At 39.9% G+C, this 21,819-nt stretch overlaps 3 protein-coding genes across 6 annotated transcripts in view; 2 read left to right on the forward strand and 1 right to left on the reverse strand.

The window, feature by feature from the left end:
• Nucleotides 1-12,172, reverse strand: part of LOC132839596 (uncharacterized) — an 18,472-nt gene extending 6,300 nt beyond the window's left edge. The window contains exons 1-16 of one of the 3 annotated variants that reach the window (XM_060860658.1): nt 12,091-12,172; nt 9,115-9,215; nt 6,646-6,715; nt 6,085-6,215; nt 5,797-5,885; nt 5,120-5,219; nt 4,893-4,936; nt 4,580-4,657; nt 4,146-4,342; nt 3,924-3,988; nt 3,236-3,342; nt 2,918-3,020; nt 1,821-1,920; nt 1,614-1,653; nt 1,469-1,520; nt 840-954 (exon numbers count right to left, since the gene is read on the reverse strand). In XM_060860658.1, coding sequence (XP_060716641.1) covers nt 840-954; nt 1,469-1,520; nt 1,614-1,653; nt 1,821-1,920; nt 2,918-3,020; nt 3,236-3,342; nt 3,924-3,988; nt 4,146-4,342; nt 4,580-4,657; nt 4,893-4,936; nt 5,120-5,219; nt 5,797-5,885; nt 6,085-6,215; nt 6,646-6,715; nt 9,115-9,215; nt 12,091-12,130 — 1,432 coding nt within the window. In that variant the 5' untranslated portion in view covers nt 12,131-12,172. Of the gene's footprint in view, nt 1-839; nt 955-1,468; nt 1,578-1,613; nt 1,654-1,820; nt 1,921-2,917; nt 3,021-3,235; nt 3,343-3,923; nt 3,989-4,145; nt 4,343-4,579; nt 4,658-4,892; nt 4,937-5,119; nt 5,220-5,796; nt 5,886-6,084; nt 6,216-6,645; nt 6,716-9,114; nt 9,216-10,368; nt 10,657-12,090 lie in introns of those variants that run through there. The other 2 variants (XM_060860657.1, XM_060860659.1) reach the window with 2 other exon arrangements.
• A 2,356-nt stretch (nt 12,173-14,528) lies between these two features.
• fga (fibrinogen alpha chain) lies at nt 14,529-18,378 on the forward strand. Its single transcript, XM_060860050.1, has 6 exons — nt 14,529-14,685; nt 14,772-14,891; nt 15,033-15,216; nt 15,444-15,589; nt 16,342-17,212; nt 17,561-18,378. Exons 1-6 carry the CDS (start codon nt 14,632-14,634, stop codon nt 18,256-18,258), a joined length of 2,073 nt encoding a protein of 690 aa, XP_060716033.1. The 5' UTR covers nt 14,529-14,631; the 3' UTR covers nt 18,259-18,378.
• A 244-nt stretch (nt 18,379-18,622) lies between these two features.
• LOC132839209 (fibrinogen alpha chain) lies at nt 18,623-20,630 on the forward strand. Of its 2 annotated transcripts, none has more exons than XM_060860052.1 (4): nt 18,623-18,955; nt 19,310-19,493; nt 19,819-19,961; nt 20,126-20,630. In XM_060860052.1, the coding sequence occupies exons 3-4, from the start codon at nt 19,848-19,850 to the stop codon at nt 20,447-20,449; spliced, it is 438 nt and encodes a 145-aa protein (XP_060716035.1). In that variant the 5' UTR covers nt 18,623-18,955; nt 19,310-19,493; nt 19,819-19,847; the 3' UTR covers nt 20,450-20,630. The 2 variants fall into 2 exon arrangements, with proteins under 2 accessions (XP_060716035.1, XP_060716034.1); XM_060860051.1 differs by having other exon boundaries at nt 18,638-18,955; nt 19,816-19,961.
• The last annotated feature ends 1,189 nt before the right edge of the window (nt 20,631-21,819 follow it).

Below are 21,819 nucleotides of genomic sequence, written 5' to 3' on the forward strand. Positions count from 1 at the left end.
TGTGTCTGAGTGTGTGTGTGTGTGTGTGTGTGAGTGTGTGAGTGTGAGTGAGTGTGAGTGAGCGTGTGTGAGAGTGTGTGAGTGTGTGTGTGTGTGTGTGTGTGAGTGTGAGTGAGTGTGAGTGAGTGTGAGTGAGCGTGTGTGAGAGTGTGTGAGTGTGTGTGTGTGTGTGTGTGTAGATATGTGCTGAATGTGTGTTGAACACGTTATAAAATTATTCTCTAATTACAGCATGTGGTCCTCCCTCCCTCCCTCCCTCCCTCCCTCACTAACTAAACTGAACCACACAGTGGCTGTAAACTGCTTGTGGTACCGTGCCAGAACAAGACTGATGAGTTTCACTGGCTTAAGCTCTCTCTCTCTCTCTCTCACTCACACACACACACACACACACACACACACACACACACACACACACACACACACACACACACACACACACACACACACACACACACACACACACAGAGACACACACACACAAGCCTCCTGGGAAAACACACAGTAGGACAATGTGAGCAGTCTGTTATATAAGCGTCTTTACGTCGCCGATCTTTTGGTCTGAGCTCCAAACACTGCACACAATAAAGAGGGAATTTTGTGGCGTTTCTGTTTGCATCTTTTCTGCCGAGTCTTTGCCTTGTTTAAAAACATTCCACTCTTTTTACCATGGCACCCTTAATTCTGATAATAGAAAGTGTTTTATATAAAGAGTGTGTGTGCTAAATAAGTGGGAATTTAAAGAAGAAAGCTACTAATTTAGTTCTGTTCAAACCCAGTTTAGTCCTTCATGTTCCCAGACCAGTGAAATGATCCCACACACTTAACAGAACACAAACCTGTAGGGACGTCATTTTGCTCTAGGAGCTGAGAGGAAGTATGAAGTTCTTCAGGTGAACGACACACTGTCTCACTATACGTCTCCATCAGCTCTCCGTTAAGGTGGATGTTCACCTAAAATCAGTCACACATCAGTGATGGTATGGATTAGTGGACAGAAATACACACTGCGGCTCTCACTTTGTAAATAAACTCTGTGGTCCAGAACCAGACATAGCTACATACCAATTTATTAAAAAAACACAAACACTAACCAGAAAATCCTACAAGACCACAGAGTACAAAAACAACAAAATTTTGTAATGAATCCTGTAGTGTGTGTGCAGTTTTATGAATGGAGAAAACACACAGTTCTGTTGTAAATAACAGGTAATAATAATCAGATGACAGAAGAGATGACAGTCCCATCCATGTTGTCTACTGATTAATAATAAAATCGTCACATAAACAAAGGAAACGCTTTGAAGCAGAAATGCCTTTTACACCTCGTGTCCTTCCAGCTTCAGTACATTTTCTGATGTTCTACGTATCGCTGTAGGAGTTGAAATCATATGAATGCTACACCGTTATGTTGAGACGTAACACAACACATACAGTCTGGTAAAGAAGGTCAGTTCTGTGAGATCACCTTCAGGGCTGCTTTAGGATGTAGGAAGAAAAAAGACTTCAGTACAGGAGACCTGGATGTGGAGGGGACACCAACTCAATCTGGACTTCAAAACAGGTCCATAAACAGTCTGTAAATAATTTACAATTTTAGAAAAAACACTCACACTCGTGGTCTGCCTCCGACAATTCCTGTCAGCCCAGGAGCTGTGGGGTTTACACAAAAACAATAGTTACAGGTCTGAGTTCAGAACATGTCTATGGGCACCACACACACACACGTGCACACCCGCATGCACACACACACTCTCCTGCACACATGCACATAACACACGTGCACACGTGACGAACACATCAGAGAACAGCAGACGTACCCATGCCGGTTCCTGCAGGAGCCACTTCTCTAGAGAAAATTTCAAGAGCTTTCTTCTGCTTATGATGGACAGCCATCCATAGAACTGCTTCCCGAAGATCCTGCACAAGATATACAGTGGTGTGAAAAAGTGTTGACCCCCTTCCTGATTTTTTATTTTTTCGCACGTTTGTCACACTTTAATGTTTCAGATCATCAAACAAATTCAAATATTAGTCAAAGATAACAAATAAACACAACATGCGGTTTGTAAATGAAGGTTTTTATTATTAAGGGAAAACTAAATCCAAACCCACATGGCCCTGTGTGACAAAGTGGTGGTAGTGTGATGGTCTGGGGCTGTTTTACTGCTTCAGGACCTGGAAGACTTACTGTGATAAACAGAACCATGAATTCTGCTGTCTACCAAAAGATCCTGAAGGACAAAGTGCAGCCATCTGTTCATGACCTCAAGCTGAAGTGAACTTGGGTTCTGCAGCAGGACAATGATCCAAAACACACCAGCAAGTCCACCTCTGAACGGCTGAAGACAAACAAAATGAAGACTTTGGAGCGGCCGAGTCAAAGTCCTGACCTGAATCCTAATGAGATGCTGTGGCAGGACCTTAAAAAGGTGTTTCCTGCTCGAAAACCCTCCAATGTGGCTGAATTACAACAATTCTGTAAAGATGAGTGGACCAAAATTCCCCCACAGACTCAGCTGTAACAGACTCACTGTAAGTTATCACTAACACTCGAATGCAGTTCTTGCTGCTAAGGGAGGACCAACCAGTTATTAGGTTTAGGGGGCAAACACTTTTTCACACAGGGCCGTGTGGGTTTGGGTTTTGTTTTCCCTTAATAATAAAAACCTTCATTTAAAAACTGCATGTTGTGTTTATTTGTTATCTTTGACTGATATTTAAATTTGTTTGATCTGAAACATTAAAGTGTGACAAACATATAAAAAATCAGGAAGGGGGCCAACACTTTTTCACACCACTTTACATATAAGAATCAATTCCTTGATTCAAGATTTAATAATGAAACTCATACAAGGAGAACATTGTGGAGATCAAGCATCACAATGTGATAAAGCAGCAGCTCAGATAAACCTACGGTGTTGAGTGCGTGAGGTCCGTATGTGTCCTCTGCACCCAGAACCTGAACATTCACATCACTGTAATCGTCCAGTCCCAGCTGTCTGAACATTCGCCTGGTCCTACAGAAAACATCTGCAGTTCATTTCTTACAAATAACAATAGGATCCTTGCACATGTTTAAAAGTCAGGACACGTTCCTGTTGTGGTCTCCAGATGGAAAATATAATTTATAGAATGAATAAGAATGTCATAGCAGAACATTCCTGTTAACAGTAACTGATCATATAAAATATTTGATATTTGATCTATTTGCTTGTTACTTAATGGTACAAACCGTTTGATTATGCTCTCTGCAGTCTTTCTGGCTTTTTGTGCTGCTCGAGGTCCGACTACAGGACAAACTGCAGTCGCTCTGAATCCATCCATATATGTGGCACAGACCTTAGGAAGAGAATTACAGTAGAATCTAAAGCTGTGATGTAAAAACTGACCTGAGGCTGGTTTAACATTCACATTCATATTCCTGAGTAATCTAATTTCTCTAAAATGTTCTTCATCTTCATGGCAGAAGTGAGCAGGTTTTGGACCAGAATGTCCTGATACTCACAAGAGCACCGTGATCACTAGCTTTACAAAAACAAACCCTTACTCTGGACTTTACAGCAGGAACATTGGCTTGTCTTCGTATCTCATGTTCATTCATGTGAGAATGTTTATGTTACAAAACTCAAACTGCAGCATCACTCAGTAGGGTTTAAACTCATAACTCTGAGGTTTATTACTCCATACAAGAGCACAAGACACCAGCGCTCAAATTCAGATAATCATTACTAAATCACAAACACTTTATCAGAAATAAATAAATTAACTCAACAACAATTTCAGTTTAACAATCACAAGCAAAATAACTGATCATTTTTTCTGATGATCTTTGGATATTATTTCTAATGTCTGAGTCACTGTCAGCATCAGACAGAGCAGAAAAAACACTTCTGGATTCACAGTTTTATTTATTTTGTTACCTTGTAGTCAACTGATGGTGGTGATCCTTTGGCTCCACCCACTTTCACTGCTCCTCCATCAACACCTTCAATTATTAATGATTATTACTATAAACTGTGGCACAAATTTCCCAGTTATACATAATGAAAGTGCAGATCTAATTATTATTCTTTATGAAATATTGTTCCTGACCAAAGCTCAGTCTAAAGACACATCACAGATCTTTTAAAGTTCTTCCTCACCTGGAATCTCATTAATGGTGACGTGTGAGAAGTCACACGTGACATCAGGCAGAAGGTAATGACGTGGATCTCCTATTTCATACACTAACTGTTCTGCTACTGTACCATATGACACCAGCCCACCAGTTCTGGGAGGTTTGGACAGTGTGAAGGAGCCATCAGAAGAACACTCGATCACGGGGAAGCCCATGTTATCCCTAAACAAGGAAGAACAATAGTGAAACACATAATTGGCTGGTTTGCTGCTTTCTATTTCATTCATTTTAAATTATGTCTTAAATTTGTCTTTTTTTTCCTTCCAAAAGCAAATATATTACATATAGCTAAAAGTTATGGAACATTTTTGATGCATTTAGTAACATCTGAGAAAGGCAGAACTAAGTGGGGCTTAAGGAAAAGTCAACAAACACAAATGTCACCAGATGACCTCGTACCAGTCAGGAACCGTGTGCCAGTCAGTGAAAATGCCGCCGGTCACTTGGGCTCCACACTCGATCAGGTGACCTGCCAGACTAAAGCAAACACACGCATGTCACTCATCAGCACGATCCATTTAACTGATGATAAAATATCAGACCTGAACACAATTTTATATTAAATCTAATCAAGCAGCTCTGCAGTTACATCACCGTATATTTAATCCCTGTTAGTTTAAATTTACAAAAATCTTCAACATTCAGCTTCAACATTTGCTAAGATTTACATATAATATTTACAATAAACCATAGAGACTGTATGTGTTTTTACCTTCCAGCAGCCAAGAGGTCAAAGTTATTCTGATCCCAGCCAAACTGTCACAATACACACCAAATACACACCTAAATATATTGTCAGAAATTTATATATAACAAAAAACGTAAAAGACAATATTTCAGAATAAATCACGCAGAAAAAATGTGTAAATCCACACAGCAGCTAAGTTTAAACTCTACACCTTAATGTGCAAAGTAAAGAAACCTGATGCCAAACCATACTGAATGCATCAGGGGTCCGAGCACCACAGCGCTGTCCACACAGCGGCCAGTGACCACGATATCAGCCCCGAGGTCCAGACATCGCTTTATGGGGAGAGCGCTGAAGGAAGCAGAGATTAACATTTATTATATTATTTTTCCATTCCAGACTTGATGAGGGTTTAATCACAGACACAGTCAGGACAAGAGCAGAGATCAGACACATGCCCTTACACACACAGTCCTAAATCAGGGTTCGGGTTTATTAAACAGAGAGAAGAACCATGAGCAGGTGACGGTGGTGACCACAGAGAGGCGATGAAGGTGAAGTGTAAGCATGGGGGTGAGGGTGGGGTGAGCGTTGTGGTGAAGGTGGGGGTGGTGAAGGTGGGGGTGAAGTAGGAGTGTTGTGGTGAAGGTGGTAGTGAAGGTGGGGGTGATGAAAGTGGGGGTGAAGTATGAGTGAGGTGGTGAAAGTTGTGGTGGTGGTGGTAGTGAAGGTGGGGGTGGTGAAGGTGGGGGTGAAGTATGAGTGAGGTGGTGAAAGTTGTGGTGGTGGTGGTAGTGAAGGTGGGGGTGGTGAAGGTGGGGGTGAAGATAAACTCATTGCAATCCAGAGTTTCATGTTTTGTATATCAGGGAATTTAAAGAGAAACCAACATCTTCATCTCTGAACTATTTTAAAGAGATTTTCTCACCCCAGATATGCGTTCATACTGTGTACAGTTTTGGGAAGGGGTTTGGTTTCTTGTGTATCAGCCATCGTCAAGAAATTCAGAGAGTCTTTCTAAAGAGAGAAAAACACAAACACTGCTGAAATCTCTACAACATTGACGTGACTGGGTGATAAACTCCTCTAGTTAAAGTCTTTCAGCTCAAACAGCATTTATTCGACCCACTGCAGACAGACACAGTAACAATAACTAGATCAATATCCAGGTATTTTGAGGCTCTGGCTGATCTCACTTGAGGCATAAGAAACTCACTTGACGCATAAGATCATCACCAGTTACCACGGCAACCTTCAAACTGAGCCCAGATTTCTGCACTACTTCCTGTATAGCAGCTGCACATGCGAGAGGATTCACACCACCGGCGTTACTAACCACACGAATACCTGTTTAACACAACACCGTACGCTCCGATTAATCATCACACAAACATTAATCCAGTGTGTAACAAAAGCTGAAAGAAGAACAAATATCAAGAACCTTTAACCTTCTCTGTGTCAGTCAACAGAGAGATGAGAAATCTGTAAGACACTAAAATAAAACTTCATTTGTGTGTGTGTGTGTGTGTGTGTGTGTTGAAGTCTTTCTCTTAAAAGAATTCCCACTGTTCAACTTATTTCCCATAAATTACAAAATTATTTTAATTTATTTATTTTCATTAAAATTCATCTACAGTGACTTTTTGAAGCCTGACATGTTACATAAATAAATAAAACTGAACACAACGTGTTTACTCTGCGAGCTGACATTAGATTTTATTCCTAGCGTTTGCACTGTTTTATACACGACTTACTGCTCTCGACTCTGCACTCGTACCTTTTTGGCTGATTTCCTTGATGAAAGGAGAAACAGCAGCAACAACAAAATCAGGAGCGTAACCCATATTCTGTAAGAGATCAGAAATCAAATGTGAGTGAAATGAAAAGGTGAAAAGGTAACGTCTGATCTGACTGGGTCTGAGTCCATGTGTCATGTGTGAGATCATGTGTGAGATCAGACAGGGCAAATCACCGTCAAGTGTGTGATCATGTGTGAGATCAGACACGGCAAATCACCGTCAAGTGTGTGATCATGTGTGAGATCAGACACGGCAAATCACCGTCAAGTGTGTGATCAGACACGGCAAATCACCGTCAAGTGTGTGATCAGACACGGCAAATCACCGTCAAGTGTGTGATCAGACACGGCAAATCACCGTCATGTGTGAGATCAGACACGGCAAATCACCGTCATGTGTGAGATCATGTGTGAGATCAGACAGGGCAAATCACCGTCAAGTGTGTGATCAGACATGGCAAATCATCGTCGTGTGTGAGATCAGACACAGCAAATCACCGTCAAGTGTGTGATCATGTGTGAGATCAGACACGGCAAATCACCGTCAAGTGTGTGATCAGACACGGCAAATAATCGTCGTGTGTGAGATCATGTGTGAGATCAGACACGGCAAATCACCGTCATGTGTGTGATCAGACACGGCAAATCACCGTCAAGTGTGAGATCAGACACGGCAAATCACCGTCAAGTGTGAGATCAGACACGGCAAATCACCGTCAAGTGTGTGATCATGTGTGAGATCAGACACGGCAAATCACCGTCAAGTGTGTGATCAGACACGGCAAATCATCGTCATGTGTGAGATCAGACACGGCAAATCACCGTCATGTGTGAGATCAGACACGGCAAATAATCGTCAAGTGTGAGATCAGACACGGCAAATCACCGTCATGTGTGAGATCAGACACGGCAAATAATCGTCAAGTGTGAGATCAGACACGGCAAATCACCGTCAAGTGTGAGATCAGACACGGCAAATCACCGTCAAGTGTGTGATCATGTGTGAGATCAGACACGGCAAATCACCGTCAAGTGTGTGATCAGACACGGCAAATCATCGTCATGTGTGAGATCAGACACGGCAAATCACCGTCATGTGTGAGATCATGTGTGAGATCAGACACGGCAAATCACCGTCAAGTGTGTGATCAGACACGGCAAATCATCGTCGTGTGTGAGATCAGACACGGCAAATCACCGTCATGTGTGAGATCAGACACGGCAAATCACCGTCATGTGTGAGATCATGTGTGAGATCAGACACGGCAAATCACTGTCAAGTGTGTGATCAGACACGCAAATCATCATCGTGTGTGAGACCAGACACGGCAAATCACCGTCATGTGTGAGATCAGACACGGAAAATCACCGTCAAGTGTGTGATCAGACACGGCAAATCATCATCGTGTGTGAGATCAGACACGGCAAATCACCGTCATGTGTGAGATCAGACACGGCAAATCACCGTCATGTGTGAGATCAGACACGGCAAATCACCGTCAAGTATGAGATCATGTGTGAGATCAGACACGGCAAATCACCGTCATGTGTGAGATCAGACACGGCAAATCACCAAGTGTGAGATCAGACACGGCAAATCACCGTCATGCGTGAGATCAGACACGGCAAATCACCGTCATGTGTGTGATCAGACACGGCAAATCACCGTCATGTGTGAGATCAGACACGGCAAATCACCGTCATGTGTGATATCATGTGTGAGATCAGACACGGCAAATCACCGTCATGTGTGAGATCAGACACGGCAAATCACCGTCATGTGTGAGATCAGACACGGCAAATCACCGTCATGTGTGAGATCAGACACGGCAAATCACCGTCAAGTGTGAGATCAGACACGGCAAATCACCATGTGTGAGATCAGACACGGCAAATCACCATGTGTGAGATCAGACACGGCAAATCACCGTCATGTGTGTGATCAGAGACACGGCAAATCACCGTCAAGTGTGAGATCAGACACGGGAAATCACCGTCAAGTGTGAGATCAGACACGGCAAATCACCGTCAAGTGTGAGATCAGACACGGCAAATCACCGTCATGTGTGTGATCAGACACGGCAAATCACCGTCAAGTGTGAGATCAGACACGGCAAATCACCGTCATGTGTGTGATCAGACACGGCAAATCACCGTCAAGTGTGAGATCAGACACGGCAAATCACTGTCAAGTGTGAGATCAGACACGGCAAATCACCGTCAAGTGTGAGATCAGACACAGCAAATCGTCATCATGTGTGAGATCAGACACAGCAAATCGTCATCATGTGTGAGATCTCAGACAGCAAATCGTCGTCATGTGTGAGATCAGACACAGCAAATCGTCGTCATGTGTGATCAGACACAGTATTTCAATAGCAGATATATAATAGAGTTATTAAACACAGAATTAACAGTTTGTGAGATTCATAAAGTGTAAATGCTTACAGGAGTCTTAGCTTTAGCTGCTGTGAGGAGCGACATGGTAATTTCTGACAGATAATCAAACACCAGAAAGTCCAGTTTCCCACCGTGTATGAGTTGAGGAACTGCAGAGGAGCACAATGAGGAACAACATTAAATGTACATAATAAAACAGTACAGTGTCTGTGAGATGTTTTCATCTTCCCAAAGTCATCATCCTTTACACCACTGTAGATGATCGAATGTATGCAGAAATGAGTTGACACCAGCTTTCAGTCACTAGAGATGCATAAACACTGCACCAATTTACAGTCTAGGGGTGTGTGTGTGTGTGTGTGTTTAGAGCAGAAGAACAGTATATTGTGTAGAACAGAGTTGTGGTTCCTCCAAGATCAGGGTAAAGAATCAGAAGATTAGGAACCAGATTAACTTTATAGACTGAAAGTTTAATATCAGTCTGTCTCACTTTCATCAGTGCTGCTGAACCTCAGACACTCCAGCGGTGAGCTCTCAGCTCTCTGCACCAGCCTGGGGCTCATAAAGGATCATCTTTATGTCTTACCTGACGTCACTGTGTCTTTATGTCTTACCTGACGTCACCGTGTCTTTATGTCTTACCTGACGTCACCGTGTCTTTGTCTTACCTGACGTCACCGTGTCTTTATGTCGTTACCTGACGTCACCGTGTCTTTATGTCCTTACCTGACGTCACCGTGTCTTTATGTCCTTACCTGACGTCACCGTGTCTGTCGTTACCTGACGTCACCGTGTCTTTATGTCGTTACCTGACGTCACCGTGTCTTTATGTCGTTACCTGACGTCACCGTGTCTTTATGTCCTTACCTGACGTCACCGTGTCTTTATGTCCTTACCTGACGTCACCGTGTCTTTATGTCGTTACCTGACGTCACCGTGTCTTTATGTCGTTACCTGACGTCATTGTGTCTTTATGTCGTTACCTGACGTCACCGTGTCTTTATGTCCTTACCTGACGTCACCGTGTCTTTATGTCGTTACCTGACGTCACCGTGTCTTTATGTCGTTACCTGACGTCACCGTGTCTTTATGTCGTTACCTGACGTCACCGTGTCTTTTTGTCGTTACCTGACGCCACCGTGTCTTTATGTCGTTACCTGACGTCACCGTGTCTTTATGTCCTTACCTGACGTCACCGTGTCTTTATGTCGTTACCTGACGTCACCGTGTCTTTATGTCGTTACCTGACGTCACCGTGTCTTTATGTCGTTACCTGACGTCACTGTGTCTTTATGTCGTTACCTGACGTCACTGTATCGCCCCAGAAGCCGGAAGCACAGCCGATTCTCACTGTTTTCTGCTCTGACGAGTAAAATCTCTTCTTACTCACTAAACTGTAAGAATTATAGTGATTTTTACACACACTCGGACACATGATCAGTCTGGCCCGAGTCAGCACACACACTGTGGCACTGCGGAACACAGTCTCCGTTATAACAAACATTTTTAAAAAACTTTCACTTATTTGTTTGTTTCTAAAATAAGCAGAAAAACGCGATAGTGAAAATCATGGGTCAAAGTCGCAGTCGGTGCCACAATATATAGAGTCCGGGTGGAACAAAGCACTCAGGCACTTAATTTCCGTTCCTGTCAGTGAAAAACGAGAACAAACTAATCATTATTCATTCATTCATTCATCTTCTACCACTTATCCGAACTACCTCAGGTCACGGGGAGCCTGTGCCTATCTCAGGCATCATCGGGCATCAAGGCAGGATACACCCTGGACGGAGTGCCAACCCATCACAGGGCACACACACACACACACACACACACACACACTCTCATTCACTCACACAATCACACACTATGGACAATTTTCCAGAGATGCCAATCAACCTACCATGCATGTCTTTGGACCGGGGGAGGAAACCGGAGTACCCGGAGGAAACCCCCGAGGCACGGGGAGAACATGCAAACTCCACACACACAAGTTGGAGGTGGGAATCGAACCCCGACCCTGGAGGTGTGAGGCGAACGTGCTAACCACTAAGCCACCGTACCCCAACTAATAATTAATTATAGATAATATATATTATTATAAAAGTATATAAATATAAATATATATTACAGACTCCAGAAACAAAAACACATATTCAGCTTGTTTCATGCATCAGTTTTCATATAATCCAACAATTTTCACTACAGTCATGATAATGGAGCTCCACAAAAAAATAAATAGAAAGGAAAAAATAGCACACTGATATAATGACCACACACAACTTTAAACAAACTACCTGGACATTGTAAGGTATATTTGTAGGATCGCTATCAGTTTGTAGACCTAAATGGTGACCACTCTAAACAAACTAAGGTAATGTTTAGTGTTCCGCAAGGTTCTGTTTTAGGCCCATTGCTTTTCTCCCTATATTTGCTACCTCTTGGTGCAATTATTCGTAATCATGGTATTAGCTTCCACTGTTACACTGATGACACACAGCTATATGTTTCAGCTCAGTCAGATGTGAGTCACCAGTTTAATAAAACTGAAGATTGTGTGAAGGACATTAGACAGTGGACGCTTACTAACTTCCTCCTGTTTAACTCTGACACACAGAAGTTCTTGTACCAGGACCACAGACAGGCAGAAGTAAGCTTTCTGATTACAGAGTAACTCTGGGTGGTCTTTCTATTACATCATGTGCAGCAGTAAAAGACCTCGGTGTGATTATTGATACCGGTCTCTCATTTGAAGCTCACATAAATAACACCACAATGTTAGCCTTCTTTCATCTCAGAAATATTGCTAAGATAAAAAATATGATGTCATTACATGATGCAGAAACACTAGTTCATGCATTTATTACCTCTAGGTTGGATTATTGTAATTCTTTACTGTCTGGATGTTCCAGTAGGAGCATAAACAAGCTCCAGTTAGTCCAGAACACAGCAGATAACTAGAACCAGAAGATATGAACACATCACTGAGTTCACAGTGTAACTACTTCTTCTCTCTGGACCTACCTGGTCCAGTCTGATGCCTGGCCTCTGGTTGGAGTCTCATGGTTTGATGGTGCACTCTGCTACTGGGGATGGTTCAGTGTGGACAATCTGCAGACCCATGGGAGTGCTGTGGATAAAACCTAAAGAGACTTTGAACTGCAGACTTTGCACTGACTGTTGTTATGGTAGATTTTGTGACCGGGTCTCCATTGTTGAACATTTCATTGCCTATGAATAAATTCTAATCCCGCTTTCACTGTTTATAATGATTTATAATCCCACTCTCTGGTGTTTATAAAGATTTATAATCCCACTCTCTGGTGTTTATAACGATTTATAATCTAACTCTTAGAGTTTATAATGATTTATAATCCCACTCTCTGGTGTTTATAATGATTTATAATCCCACTCTCTGGTGTTTATAATGATTTATAATCCCACTCTCAGTGTTTATAATGATTTATAAACCCACTCTCTTGTGTTTATAATGATTTATAATCCCACTCTCAGTGTTTATAATGATTTATAAACCCACTCTCTTGTGTTTATAATGATTTATAATCCCACTCTCTTGTGTTTATAATGATTTATAATCCCACTCTCAGTGTTTATAATGGTTTATAATCTCACTCTCAGTGTTTATAACGATTTATAATCCCACTCTCAGTGTTTATAACAATTTATATTCCCACTCTCAGTGTTTACAATGATTTATAATCTCACTCTCAGAGTTTAGAATGATTTATAATCCCACTCTCTGGTGTTTATAATGATTTATAAACCCACTCTCTTGTGTTTATAATGATTTATAATCCCACTCTCAGTGTTTATAATGGTTTATAATCTCACTCTCAGTGTTTATAACGATTTATAATCCCACTCTCAGTGTTTATAATGATTTATAATCTCACTCTCAGAGTTTAGAATGATTTATAATCCCACTCTCTGGTGTTTATAACGATTTATAATCCCCCTCTCTGGTGTTTATAACAATTTATAATCCCACTCAGTGTGTATAATGATTTATAATCCCACTCAGTGTTTATAATGATTTATAATCCCACTCTCAGTGTTTATAATGATTTATAATCCCACTCTCAGTGTTTACAATAATTTATAATCCCACTCAAGGTGTTTATAACAATTTATAATCTCACTTTCAGTGTTTATAATGATTTATAATCACACTCTGTGTTTATAATGATTTATAATCCCACTCTCTGGTGTTTATAATCCCACTCTGTGTTTATAACGATTTATAATCCCACTCAGTGTTTATAATGATTTATAATCCCACTCTCAGTGTTTACAATGATTTATAATCCCACTCTCTGGTGTTTATAATGATTTATAATCCCACTCTCTGGTGTTTATAATGATTTATAATCCCACTCTTTGATTTATAATCCCAAACTTTATTTATTGAAAATGTGACATGTTCTACATGTGACATGTAGTATAATATTTTAATATTTTGTGCAATTTCTTCACAATTTTAAAAAGCTTTTCTGGAATGAAGATAGGTTAAGCTAAAAGACTGCATTTGTTCTCAGACCCCCCCAGAGAGCGCCACAGTCTGAAACATCTCCTCATCTCCTCATCACTACATTCCCTTCTCTCCCTAGAGATGGATGTCTTTATTTACACACACACAGTTCAGCTGACAGACAGTCCAGAAGCTCCATGTGTACCTATAAAATACAGAGTGCTAATTAAGGCTTTCACTATTTACATCTGAAATATTAAATCAATGTTATGTTATCTTCAGAGACACAGCACACAACTGACCGCAGAGCAAATAACATCATAAATAACATTAAAATAAGGACAAAAGAACAAAAACACAAATAATAATAACAATAATAACAATAATAACAGTTATTGTTATTATTGTTATTATTGTTATTATTGTTTATTTTTTAATGAAATTAAAGTATGTTTTATATACTGCATGTATATGTATATAATATTTTTACATTTTGACATGACATACATGACTTTAAACTGAACTTTTTAAAATAACTTTAAATTCTGGTCAGCATCAAGACTCTGGAATATTTACTAAATGACAGGTTTGTCATCAGCTGCAAATAAAATAATATTAATAAAAATGATCAACAAAAATAACTGAAATTGTCCACATTACATTTCAGGCTGGTGGATATGAGTTTGAAGATGCTCTTGTAAGTGTTTCTGTCATGCCTACGAGTCTCTCCATAAACAATGACATTATTTTTTTATTTGTTTTCACACTGTTCATCTTATGGGAAGTTCAGCAGTTGTGTAACTTGTTCTATGAGCACATTATTAGTTTTACACAACCTTCATGTTCAAATGTCTTTTTATCTCTGTTTTTTTTCTTTCTTCCCATTCAGTCCCCTGTTATCCGTGTCCTGTTTTGCTGAACACCGTGTTTGTTCTTCCTCTTGGTTGATCATTAATTTGATGGAGATGTTGAGTCATGAAGTTTATCAGTGAGTCAGGATGACGGTCACTCACGAGTGTTCATATTGGAAGTGTTTAGCCAGAGGAAAGTCAGTCGTTTGTACAGAGAAGTAAAAGATGAAGCTTCAGTTGTCTGTTCTCTGCCTGTGTGCGCTCATTCTTTCTGCCTCGGTGAGTGAATTCTTTGAATAATGACATTATCACATTTATCTGTTTCATTTTCTGACAATAATGACGATACACATACTTGCTTTTAGTGTGAGGAGGAAAAGTCTGAAGTCCTGAAACCTAGAGGCCCTCGTCCTGTAGAACCTGGCTTCAAGGCAGATAAATGTGCTACAGAGAAAGAATGGCCCTTCTGCACAGACGACGAATGGGTAGAAACTCACTGTTCTCTATAACACTGAATCCTCACTGACCTTCACACTTAAATTTAACTTTAACTTCACGCTTAAAATTTCTATTTTGAATTTCAATTTAAATTGTGATTCCCTATTTTCATCATAATTCATTCATAGGGCAGAAAATGTCCATCTGGCTGCAGAGTTCAAGGCCTTCTGGATCAAACTAACCACGAGATCCTCAAAAAGATTGAGAAGATTCGCAATCTTCTTGACGAGGGAAAAAAATTGCATAGATCTACAGATATAGAGTCCAAAAATACGTACAACTACCTGAGAGAGAGTCTCGTTTCCAGCACAGGTGTGTTAGCAACCTTGAGGAAGTCACCTACATCAGATCCAGTTTAAATCTATATAGATGATTATTTATAGCTTCATCAAGCTTTCTTCTTTACTTAGACAAAATACATTACAAATGCAAAGACTTTTGTTTAATTTCCAGATTTCTGAACTACGTTTTCATTTGAAAAAATAAACTAGTTGAACTTTGGACTTTAAACAGACATCAGTGTTGTTGTTCTCTTTCAGGTAGTGATAACAGATATTCCTCTCTGGCTGAACAGCTGAGGCAGAGGATAGTTGAATTGAAGATAAAGATTGACCAGCATCTGAGAATGCTGGAGGATGTTAAAGCTCAAATCAAAACTCAGTTCCTCAGTATCCAGCGTCTGGAGGTAAAAATGCACCTTCAAGCAACACAATTAAGAATTAGACTTTAAAGTAAAGTTTAAAGAAATAATCGAATGGATATAAATTCAGCAGCACATTCTGTTCATCCCAAAGTTTCAGCTGGTGTGTGTTTTTTTTTTTTTTTTTTTTATATTTTGCATGTAAGGTGATGTTTTGTGTTGACTCCTGAGTCTGAAAGCTCATACATCACCTTTGCACTGATGTATAGATTCAGAACAATTCTATCGCCAAGTGCAAAGTTAATTCAGTTTAAATAAATGCAACAATAGAAACTTAGCTGAACCCACTGAAACTACTGAAACTATTGAATTTACTCGTCCAGCTATTCGACAGGTAATCATTTTTTTTACATTTATGGCATTTAGCAGACTCTCATCCAGAGTGACTTACATTTTATTTCTAATTATACAACTGAGCAACTGAGGGTTAAGGGCCTTGCTCAGGGGACCTGGGATTCGAGCTAATGACCTTCCGAGCAGTAATCCAACATCTTATCCACTAGGCTACAACATCCCCCTTGTCACATAGGACAAGATAATCATCTTGTCCCATGTATTAAAGAGAGTGAAGAGACCTAAAATTCTTCAGCTCTTTATTGCCTCATCTCAGTAAAGTCATCTCACCAGAACTGTGTCACTGTCATCTATTTACAGGTTTTAGCTTGATTTAGAATGTGTTCTACAGACTTGTGATGAATCAGGTGTATTCACACACTTACACTTTACTCATTTTGCAGGTTGACATTGACATCAAGCTGCGCAGCTGTAAAGGTTCCTGTGCCAGCTCTGTTTCCTTCTCTTTGGAAAAGGGCAGCTATGAAACTCTGGAAAAGCAGCTGGACCGCCTAGATACCTTAAAGGTCCAGAGTGTGGAGACTGTCAGTTCCTTGAAGGTACTAAAGAGCAGGGTACTGAAAGATGTAAATGTGCCATCTGTCTACAAGTCTGGAGCCAGTGGAACAGAAAGCGCTGCACAGAAGAAGACCTTCTTCGGTGATGTTGGCCAGCTTCAGCTCTCCTTGGAGGCTGAGGGGTCCACAGCAGAAACGGCTGCCACTGTCAGCAAAGTCAGCACAGGTACGGGCCAAACCACACCCATCTCTACATCACGAATCAGCACCCAAACCCTCAGCTGCACCCAGTCCGTCCGCAAGGTAACGGTGCAAACCAAAGACGGTGTTAAGGAAAGGTATGAAACGGTCACAACTGGGCCAGGGTGTGACAACACTGAGAAACTTGGTATTTCTGAAGTAGCTAAAGGTGGTAAAGAACTGACAACCAATTCAAAATCCATCACCACACTCAGCCGTGATGACGGAGACCTCAGTGGGTTTGCTGGAGACTTCTTTAAAGGACTCGGTTCTAACGGACAGGACCGTAAGATCTTCACATCCTCTGCTTCTTCCTCTTCCTCCTCCAAATCTATCCTTTCGGGTGGGAGCAAAGGTTTTCACTCAGACTCTAAGACCATCATGGCAACTTCTTCACCTGATTTCGGTGATGACCTTGGGGCGTTCTTTCGTGGAGACATAGAAGATGATGTTCCTGATCTACATGCTCGCAGTTTGAAGTCCCGTGACGATCGCAAAGCTGATTTTATTGGCGGAGGTACACTTGAGTGACACTCACATACCTCGACCAAAAAGTGAACCATTTTTTAAAAGCAAAAATTAGTTCTGATTAAAAATGAAACAAGAAATCATTGCTTAGAAAACTGCATAAATATTTGTGTTACATTCCTGTTACAAATCACATGCTTGAAATATTCTGTTGTTTGGATTGAAAGTGGAATAACTGTTACTGCAATTACTGTGTCCTAAACATGTATACACTTGTGTACAGTCGTATGTGGTTAACAAAAGGGTCAGTGCACATCTCCTTTAATTTACTGAGGGAATAGTAACAACTGGAATAAAATTGCAGCATTTGCGCTAATCGTCAGATCTCTCCTTTCAGATTGTGTTGATATCCAGCAGAAGCACACCGCAGGCGGTCAGAGCGGCCTGTTCAGAGTAAAGCCGGCCGAATCGGAGGAGATAGTGGAGGTTTACTGTGACCAGGCCACAGGTTTGGGGGGCTGGGTTCTGATCCAGCAGAGGGAGGATGGGTCTGTTAACTTCAACCGCACATGGGATGAGTATCGTGTCGGGTTTGGGAACATAGACAAGCATGGAAAGGGTGAGCTTTGGATTGGGAACAAGGTCTTACATCTCCTTACTCAGAAAGAAAGTGTTCTGAGAGTGGAGCTGTTCGACTGGGCAGGAAACGAGGTGTACGCAGAATACAACATCCAAGTGGGCTCAGAGACAGAGGGGTTTCAGTTAAGAGTTTCATCTTACACAGGAGACGCAGGAGATGCTCTGGTGCAGGGTCTAGCTAACATGGGTTCCTTCCTTTCACACACTGAGATGAAGTTTAGCACGTTTGACCGAGACAATGACAAGTGGGAGGAGAACTGTGCTGAGATCTATGGAGGTGGATGGTGGTACAATAACTGCCAGTCTGCCAACCTTAATGGGATTTACTACAAGGGAGGAAAGTACGATCCTGCTAGCAAAATTCCCTATGAGGTGGAGAATGGAGTTGTGTGGCTGCCTTTTAAACCAGCTGATTATTCCCTTAAAGTGGTCAGAATGAAGATTAGACCCCTCTGAACTCAGAGATCAGGTCATGTCTGTTGTGCTTGTTGTGCTCACGACAACGTGAAATACTGCACAATTAACTGATGTCATGTTTTCAATAATAATAACAATAAAAAAAATGTGTTCACTTCATTTTGTGTCATTTCTTTTTTTTTTAAAAAAAAACATCACACAAACAATGAGCTTTTCCCAAAACAGCTATTTACATCATACCACTGTTAATATGGAGGATGACGATGATGAAGATATTGATATTAATATCAATAATAATATCAATAATAATAATAACAACAATAATATTAATTATTATTGTTATTGTTATTATTATTGTTGTTATTATTATTATTGTTATTATTATTATTATTACCTCCCACTATTATACACTGACTTTCACTCACTGGTTTTCTTATGTTGTGATAAGATAATGATATTAATGAGAAATGAAAAACTAAATCACCAAAAATTTCAGTGAGAAAATCAGAAGTTTAGGTGAAATATACAGTAGAAGTACATTGCACAGATATATGAACTGTTCCATCAGTAAACTGCAGCATAATTCTATTTTTTTCTTTCAAATATTAAAGTTTGTATTTTGTGTGTTTCAGTGTGTGAGTCAGTTCACTCTCGAAAGGGACACACTCCATACGGTTACCAAAGACATGGACGGTGTCCAGGGAACAAACACACTCTGTGTACTGATGAGGACGAGGTGAGTCGAAACAGTGAAGCTCCAGTAACATCAGGGTCAGAGTCCTTCTAATGTTTGTATATTTTTAAGTTGAAGGTAAAAAGTGAAATCAGTCACCAAATTCACTCTATAAAGCTAAATACAAATAACATTAGCGGAAATATGCCACAAAATTCATTTAATTGTCTTCAGACTGTCTTTTCCCCTGAAATCCCCTGAACACACTGTTTATAATCAACAATCAACTGTCTCTACTTTATAACTGTCTATCAGATATCTTATTTTGTCACCAGAGATCATTTAGTAAGATCATCATCTACAAACTGCTGAAATTCATGGTAGTTGTTTAACGGTGTGTGTTTTTTTTGTGTGCAGGATGTGACGTGTCCATCAGGCTGTCGGCTGCAGGGTTTTATAGACGAGGCAGAAAGAGACGTTTATGAGCATCTCAACAAAATCTGTGAAAAGACTAAACCATATAAAAGCGCTTCATCGTCTACAATAATTAAAACGGCTCAGTTCTACGAAGAACAGAGGAAGAATATCGTCAAAACATACAGTGCGTAAATGTTCTGTGTCAATAAGCAATAAAAGACTTCGAGTTACAGACAAAATAATCAACACTGCAGCTGAGCTTCTTTTAGAACAATGAAGTTGATGATTTTCCAAATGCTGTTACCTTAGAAACCTCGTTGCTTTAGAAACAATAAGGTATCAGAGTGAGTGCATTAATATTATGCTGCATTAGCTGTTCAAGAGAATTCATCAGTCAGAAGTGAACACTGAACCAGTCCCTGCTGGAATGATATTGTACACCATGAATGATTTATAAACTTTATTTTGAAAGTTTTTAATGAAATTGAAGGTTGTTCTCTTTACAGTAGAAGAACTGCGCTATGCTGAAGCCGCTGAGATGCTGCACAGGAACCTGACGCTGTTACAGAAGAAGATCACTGAGCTCTCCAGAGGAGTGCAGATGTACCACAGACAAACTGAGGATCAGATCAATGAAATCCAGAAGTTAGAGGTTAAAGTTCAGACTTTTCTGTAGCTTAAATGTAAAGAATAATCTGGTTTTGTTTAATCTAAAATTCTGACTAATGATTAGTGGATTTGTTCTGTCAATGTTTTCTTTCTGATCTAAACCTTATCTCTGTGTTTGATTTGTCTTGTTTGTCTTTTGGGCTTTAGGTGGACATTGATATCAAACTCCGTGCATGCAAAGGCTCATGTAAGCAAACCTTTGACCATGTGCCTGATCATCATACATTCAGATCGATGCAGGACACCATGGCCACATTCCACCTGACCTTCACAAACCAAAACACAAACTTGGCCAAAAAACTCAAACTGCAACCTGTGGTTCGACCTCATGATTCTCTCACATACACTAAATTACCTTTCGTCTACTCAGAGCTGCTCAGAAAGTTCAAGGGCATTGAGCAAAATCAGGTGGAGATGGATGATGAGCTCCTGCAGGATATGTGGAATTCTGATGGAGAATCAGCAACATAAATCACGGCAGTGGTGGCTCAAGTGGTTAAGGCAAGCTGCTGCTGTTGGGCCCTTGAGTAAGGCCCTTAACCCTCTCTGCTCCAGGGTTCTGTATCATGGCTGAACCCAACCTACAAAGTTGGTATATGTGAAAAAAGGAATTTACTGTGCAATGAAATAAAGGCTTTTATTGTATTAAAAACATACTTCTGGGACTTTTATTTTGACATGAATACAGCTGCTATATTTTGATGAAAAACTAAAAGGTCACATTAAAGTACAGAACCTTCACAAAAAATTCTGATCTTTTTTCTCTGTTTATTTTTAATACTCTGAATAATTTAACAATAAATTTAAAATTGTTATACAAATAAAATGAGACTTGTTCGGTATACTATAGTACGGTACGGTAGACTATAGAGTTAAACTCAGACTATAGAGTTAAACTCAGACTATAGTGTTAAAATCTGACTATAGAGTTAAACTCAGACTATAGTGTTAAAATCAGACTATAGAGTTAAAATCAGACTGAAGTTTTGGTCAGACTCCAGCTTTAAATTCACACTACAGAGTTATGATCAGACTATAGGGTTATGATCAGACTATAGAGTTATGAACAGACTATAGGGTTATGATCAGACTATAGAGTTATGAACAGACTATAGGGTTATGATCAGACTATAGGGTTATGATCAGACTATAGAGTTATGAACAGACTATAGGGTTATGATCAGACTATAGAGTTATGACCAGACTATAGAGTTATGATCAGACTATAGAGTTATGATCAGACTATAGAGTTTAGATCAGACTACAGACTTATGACCAGACTATAGAGTTATGATCAGACTATAGAGTTATGATCAGACTACAGAGTTATGACCAGACTATAAAATTAAAATTCAGACTATAGAGTTAAGAGCAGACTATGAAGTTATGGTCAGACTATAGAATTAAACTTAGACTATAGAGTTACGATCAAACTATAGAGTTAAACACATACTATAGATATATAGTATTTTAAATTCTAAATTAATATTTTTAAATAAATTTTAAACTTTAATGATATGTATTCATTTATGTATTTATTATTGTATTCTTCTTATTATTATTTATTTATTTGTTTGTTTGTTTATTTACTTATTTTCTCTCTCTTCTGTTTCTATACTTCTGTTAATAATGGGACTTTTTAAGAGTTATGACCAGACTATAGATTTATAATCAGACTATAGAGTTTAGATCAGACTACAGAGTTATGACCAGACTATAGAGTTTAGATCAGACTACAGAGTTATGACCAGACTATAGAGTTATGATCAGACTATAGAGTTTAGATCAGACTATAGAGTTATGACCAGACTATAGAGTTTAGATCAGACTATAGAGTTATG

The sequence above is a fragment of the Tachysurus vachellii genome, chromosome 24 (assembly GCF_030014155.1).
Source record: "Tachysurus vachellii isolate PV-2020 chromosome 24, HZAU_Pvac_v1, whole genome shotgun sequence".
NCBI lineage: Eukaryota > Metazoa > Chordata > Actinopteri > Siluriformes > Bagridae > Tachysurus > Tachysurus vachellii.

Coding starts and splice junctions, on each gene's coding strand:
- fga (XM_060860050.1), top strand. CDS start 14,632: ATGAAGCTTCAGTTGTCTGTTCTCTGCCTGTGTGCGCTCATTCTTTCT. Junction 14,686..14,771: donor CGCTCATTCTTTCTGCCTCG/GTGAGTGAATTC, acceptor ACTTGCTTTTAG/TGTGAGGAGGAAAAGTCTGA. Junction 14,892..15,032: donor TCTGCACAGACGACGAATGG/GTAGAAACTCAC, acceptor ATTCATTCATAG/GGCAGAAAATGTCCATCTGG.
- LOC132839209 (XM_060860052.1), top strand. CDS start 19,848: ATGCTGCACAGGAACCTGACGCTGTTACAGAAGAAGATCACTGAGCTC. Junction 19,962..20,125: donor ATGAAATCCAGAAGTTAGAG/GTTAAAGTTCAG, acceptor TTTGGGCTTTAG/GTGGACATTGATATCAAACT.